We start from the raw sequence: 6,107 nt of genomic DNA, 5'->3' as shown, positions 1-6,107 counted from the left end.
AAAGAACATCTTAGAAAAAAAAATCCTCATCTTCATCTAAAAAAGTAAAAAGGAAAAAAGGAAAAAATTACCACCGCAGCCTCCCAGTGAATGCCACTTTGCATAACCCTCTATTTAAAAAATACCAGCGACCCTCACTTTCATCTAAAAAGAAAAAAATACATTTAAAATACAATATACACCTTCATCTAAAAAAATTCCAAAAAATTTCTCGCCGCGGCCAACCAGCTTGTGTCATGTGGCATAGCTGGTTGGCCGCCCTTCACGCGTAGTTTAATAGGTTTAATGGCGATTTAAATAGGGCAAAAAAAAAGGCCCATATCACGCACGCAAAGAAAATTGACCATCCTTTTTAAATAAAACAATAACGTAGATATAGAATTGAAATTTCATATATATGCCATCGGAACTAAAAGAGTGAAGTGCATTGTAGGTCCTTAAACTATTTTAGGGGCATTATGTAGAACCTCAAACTATGAAAATTGGCATCCAGGTTCTCGAAGTGCAGTAAGTGTGTTATTCAGAATCAAAATTTGTCCGACCACACATGACCGGCCAGCTGACACAGTTGACCCATGACACGTCGGACATTGGCCCCTGCAAGGTAACGGCCGGTGGTGAAAATATGCAAAAAAAATCAAATAAATTCTAGGGAATGATAAATGCACTTCACTCCAAATAGATTCAAATTCATGGTTTCAAAAAATGTTCCCGAATATTGAAAACATGTTCACAACTTTAAGAAATGTTCGCGAATGATAAATTTGAAAATTTGTTCATGAACCACAAATATTTGTGGTTCGTGAACATAATTTTGAAGTTCTGAACATTTTTGAAACCATGAACATTTATATTAACGATTTTTTTGTACATTTATAAACATATTTTAGAGTTCATAAATATTTTCTTCACCACAAATGTTTTTTTTAAAATCGTGAATATTTTAAAATTCACAACTTTCTAAAAACTCTAATGTTTGAAAAATGATCATTTATGAAATTTGTGCAAAAAAAACAAGTTCAAATACATTGTTCGTGATTTTTTTCCATATTCACGAACAATTTTTGGAGTTCACGAACATATTTTCAAATTTATCGTTCACAAACAGTATTGGTGGTTTGTGAACTTATTTTCTTTTTTTTAAATTTATCATTCGCAGATATTTTTCTTAAGTCGTGAGTATTTTTTCCATATTCATCGGACGCAAACGTTTTTTCAAATTCATCACTCGTGAACATTTTTTTACTCATGAACATTTTTTCAACATTTGCTAACAATATTCATGGTCCGTGAACATATTTTAAAATATATCTTTCGTGAATACTCTTTTAAAGTTGCGAACATTTATTCCATATTCGTGAACATTTTCTGTTGTTCGTGAAGATATCTTATTTTCTTTTAAAATTTATCGTTCGCAATCATTTTTTTAACGTCGCGAACTTTTATTCAAATTCATCATTCGTGAACATTTTTCTAAAATCGTGAACTTTTTTCATTACTTGCGAACATTTTCCCCATATTCGCGAACATTTTTTGAAATAATGATTTTAGTTTATTTGCGTATTTCTGTCACCGGCCGTTAACTTGAGGGCCCTTTGTCTGACGTGTCACGGGTCAACGACGTCAGTTGGCCGGTTAGGCAGGGTCGGACAGTTTTTAGACTTGAATGACACACTTACTACACTTCGAGAATTTAGATGACGATTTTCATATTTGAGGACTTACATGACACCCATAAAACAGTTCAGGGACCTACAATGTACTTGACCCGAACTAAAACAACCATCTAATTTGACCACGACCCCTACCACATCCAGGGCCATGTCTAACTCCACTTAACCAGGTTGCTCACATATCCTTAAAGACAAGGGGCCGCGGGGGAAGGGGTGAATCTCATTGCCATACTCTTTGTACATGTGACCAAGGTTTCCACACACCGAGCACCAGTTTGGGAGCCATTCATATTTTAGGCGAAAGATCTAGCGCTTATTATCTGGGATAAGTGAAACAACTTTTTTCGTATGTTTATTAACATTGATCTTAACTTCAGCTCTAGAAAAAATCCCTCGAAATCCTGTGACTCCAGCTCAGCATAGATAAATTCGCTAACCTTCCTTGTTAGTGATTTCAGTAACAACACATACTCATCTGGTAGGTCGTGGATTTAGGTCCATATCTTTAAAGAATCGAGCTTGATCAGCAAGGGTTATGTAAACCCTTCGTATGGCGCCAACACCACGAAAATTCCAAGGCCCTTCTTCCATAACCCGTTTCGAATCATCAAGGCAATAGGACTCCAAGGTGTAAAGGTTGTCGTTCAGGGGGCAAAAGGTCACCTCCTTGGCAAAATTCCACGCTACTCTCATGTTCTTCTAAAAACAGTATTGGTTGTTGGGCTTGTCCATATGGACTCGGGCAATGGCTATCCATCATGTCAAACTAGCCGTCAGTGCTTCATACTGTTCCACAAAATGATCATGGAGGTCGTCCTCTCTAAGCCCAAGTTACTTCATCAAAGCCTCCACATCGCTCATGTTAGTACCCGAGTCAGGAGCTTCGTTGTCAATGGCGGAAATCTAGCCCAATGAGAAGAAATTGTCGGGCGTCGAACCCTAGGTCCTCTGAATCTACCGCAGGTCCGCCAAGACCAGACAATGATCTATAGGATCACCTCATGATCAATCTGAGTCGGTCCTTATGGGAGAGGCAGGGAGGCAAAATCTCAACGATGGCATCAACGTCGCTGAGAGGAAAAGCTAACCCTAGCGTAGGGGAAAAGAGGTCTTGATGATGTCCAATAGGTTTTTTTAGACAATGGTGGTGTCCAATAGGTGATCCACATCAGAGTTGCCCTAAGGCTTGGTTTACTGCGTGTGATGTTATTTCATGTAAACAAAATTTCAATGGTGTGGCCCATGAGTTGGCCCAAATAAGTGTGTGTGTATGTGCGCGCGCAGTGTCTCGCTGTTATTGGAGTATAATGTTCTAACATATTGTCAACCAGATGCAAATTGTCACCCAGGCTTCATCTCGCCGACCTCATGCATCTCTGATTAGTTTTTATATTAGCCTGTTGTAACAAGATGCAATCAATCATCTAAAAATGTTTCATGATGCAATTAACAATCGCAATCCTGACGCATCTGGTTGGCTCTACAAAACTGAGCTAGCCAAGTCTGCATTTGCCATTGGATCCATTAAGTAATCTCGTTTCCATGGACTGTTCGATCAATGCTCACCTGCTCCGGCCCCAACGACCACGACAGCACATGCTTAGCTAAGCTTCAAACTCAGCAAAATCACCACACGAGCCATTGGCATTATATACGCAACACGCACACACATGCCCAGTCCAGTCCAGTCTAGTCTAGGTCACTACGGCTTTCCATCGACACAATATCAAGAGGAGCTCTAGGTCCGGCCATGGCAGCGGCATTAGTGGAGAGGTGGGCGGGGCTCGGATCGGCGGTGGCGACCGTCATCTTCCTCTGGTCCGTGGTGCAGAACTACGTGCCCCCCACCTTCCGCCTCTACCTCACCACCTGGGCCACCAAGCTCGCAGCCTGCTTCAACCCCTACCTCCAAATCACCATCTCCGAGTATGGCGCCGAGCGTTTCCAGCGCAGCGACTTCTTCCTCGCCGTCGAGGCCTACCTCAGCGATGCGTGCGCCCGCCGCGCGCGCAAGCTCAAGGCCGAGCTCGGCAAGGACAGCAAGAACCTCCTGGTCTCCGTGGACGACCATGAAGAGGTCACTGACGACTTCTCTGGGATCACCATCTGGTGGTACGCTTCCAAGAGGCAGTCCAAGGCCAACGTCATCAGCTTATACCCCGGCGGGGACGAGAAGCGCTTCTACCGGGTCGTCTTCCATCGGCAGCATCGCGACCTTGTCGTTGACTCCTACCTTCCTTTCATCCTCGGCGAGGGCCGCGCTGTCACTGTCAAGAACCGCCAACGCCGCCTCTTCACCAACAATGCTAGCGGCAGCTGGAACCCCTACCGGGGCAAAAGCGTCTGGAGCCACGTCCCCTTCGAGCACCCCGCCACCTTTGACACGCTCGCCATGCACCCCGATGAGAAGGAAGCCGTCATCGACGATCTCATGGCGTTCCAGGAGAGCAAGGAATACTATGCCAAGGTCGGCAAGGCATGGAAGCGTGGGTACCTCCTTTACGGACCGCCCGGCACCGGCAAGTCCACCATGATCGCAGCCATGGCGAACTTCCTCGACTACGACGTCTACGACCTTGAGCTCACGGCGGTCAAGAACAACACCGAGTTACGGAAGCTCTTCATCGAGACAACGGGCAAGTCCATCATGGTCATAGAGGACATCGACTGCTCCGTCGACTTCACAGGAAAACGCCGCAAGGACAAGAAGGCCTCAAGCGACAAGGACTCCGACAACGATGACAAGCCGAAGCTACCGATAGAGCCAGAGAAGGACGATGCCACCAAGGTGACGCTCTCGGGCCTGCTTAACTTCATCGACGGGCTGTGGTCTGCTTGCGGAGGTGAGCGGATCATCATCTTCACCACCAACCACAAGGAGAAGCTGGACCCGGCGCTGATCCGGCGGGGTAGGATGGACAAGCACATCGAGATGTCCTACTGCCGCTTTGAGGGCTTCAAGGTGCTCGCCAAGAACTACCTAGATGTCATTGAGCATGAGCTGTTTGGGGAAGTTCAGCGCCTGCTCGAGGAGACCGACATGTCGCCCGCTGACGTTGCAGAGAACCTGATGCCCATGTCGAAGAAGAAAAAGAGGGACCCGGATGTGTGCTTGATAGGCCTAATCGAGGCGCTCAAGCAGGCCAAGGAGGAAGCGGCGGCGGTCAAGGTGAAGGAGGCAGAGGAGGCTCAAGCGAAGAAAGCCAAGGAGACAGAGGAGACAGAGGTGAAGAAAGGCAACGAGGAAGACAAAGAGAAGGACAAAGCACCCGAGGCAGCCAATGGGGATATTAAGCAAGGTGACAAGTGAAGTGACATCACGCCAGGAAGCCAAGGAAAAAGAATGAGCTTGTTCACTAGTGCTCCCTTACAAAACAAAAATGCAGTGTTTGGTGAGAGAAAAATAATGCACCTTTCAAGTGAAACAATATTTCTTTCTTCTCACACTTGTAATGCTGCTGCATATAAAGTATGCAACAATACAAAAAGCTACTGCAACAAGGATCACACGCCTTACCTACAGCAAAAGGCTAACAAGTTTTTTTCAGGGAATTAAAAAATAAACATGGTATCATGCAGGCTTCATTACCATTTCACCAATCCAATGCCGCCACTACGCATGACAGTGACAATATGCAATTAGCAATCAGAATTTATCCTGCTCCTAGAGTTAATTAAGCAATCCAAATCTGAATTGGCCCGTTCATTCATTAATTAACTAATTAAGCAACCCAAATCTGAATTGGCCCGTACATTCATTAATTAACTAATTAAGCAACCCAATTCTGCATTCTTTCAGCCCTGACCAAATGTAACATGATATTGTTGTAAGAACAGAACAAGAACAGAGCGTCGTTTACAAAACAAAAGACAGCAGACCCGAAGACACAGACTATAAAACTTGCTATAAAACTTGTCTATAAAACTTGCTTGTTCTGATGAAGTATTCAAATGCTACAGCAGACCCGAAGACACAGACACATGGCAATGATCAGAAAAGAGAATGCGAAGCATTGCTTACCTCACCTTGTGGTCACCGTGTTGAAGGTGGTGCCAAAATGGTTCAGCCCGAACACCTCTGACGTTATGATGAGCATGTTTTTATGGATATATAGATGGGTAAGAGATATTAATAACTTGTAAAATGAGTGTGCAGAAGAGGCATGATTTTGCAACAAATTTAAGCATAACAACATTATATTAATGATCAATGATGAGATGGATTGAGGAAACTAAAATAGGGTTAGATGTAAGCCATCAATACTAATGCTTAATCATCACTGGACAATTTCTAAACTCTTTAGTTTTAGATATACGCTAATGACCAAATAAGAAGGAATAAAGACAAACAAGTCAAACCGCGCAAATTTTGACCGAATTTCTAGAAAAATATATTCAGAAATTGAATGCCAAATTAGTATCAGTAAATACATA

At 43.6% G+C, this 6,107-nt stretch overlaps 1 protein-coding gene across 1 annotated transcript; it reads left to right on the top strand.

Moving 5' to 3' along the window:
- Positions 1 to 3,366: 3,366 nt before the first annotated feature.
- On the top strand, positions 3,367 to 5,220 carry LOC123146843 (AAA-ATPase ASD, mitochondrial-like). The gene has a single exon (XM_044566117.1). The coding sequence runs from the start codon at positions 3,424 to 3,426 to the stop codon at positions 4,981 to 4,983; it is 1,560 nt and encodes a 519-aa protein (XP_044422052.1). The 5' UTR covers positions 3,367 to 3,423; the 3' UTR covers positions 4,984 to 5,220.
- Positions 5,221 to 6,107: the final 887 nt, after the last annotated feature.

Source organism: Triticum aestivum, chromosome 7A (assembly GCF_018294505.1).
Source record: "Triticum aestivum cultivar Chinese Spring chromosome 7A, IWGSC CS RefSeq v2.1, whole genome shotgun sequence".
Classification (NCBI taxonomy): Eukaryota; Viridiplantae; Streptophyta; class Magnoliopsida; order Poales; family Poaceae; genus Triticum; species Triticum aestivum.
Note: the sequence above shows the minus strand (reverse complement) of the source record. Positions and strands in the feature narration are given on the sequence as shown.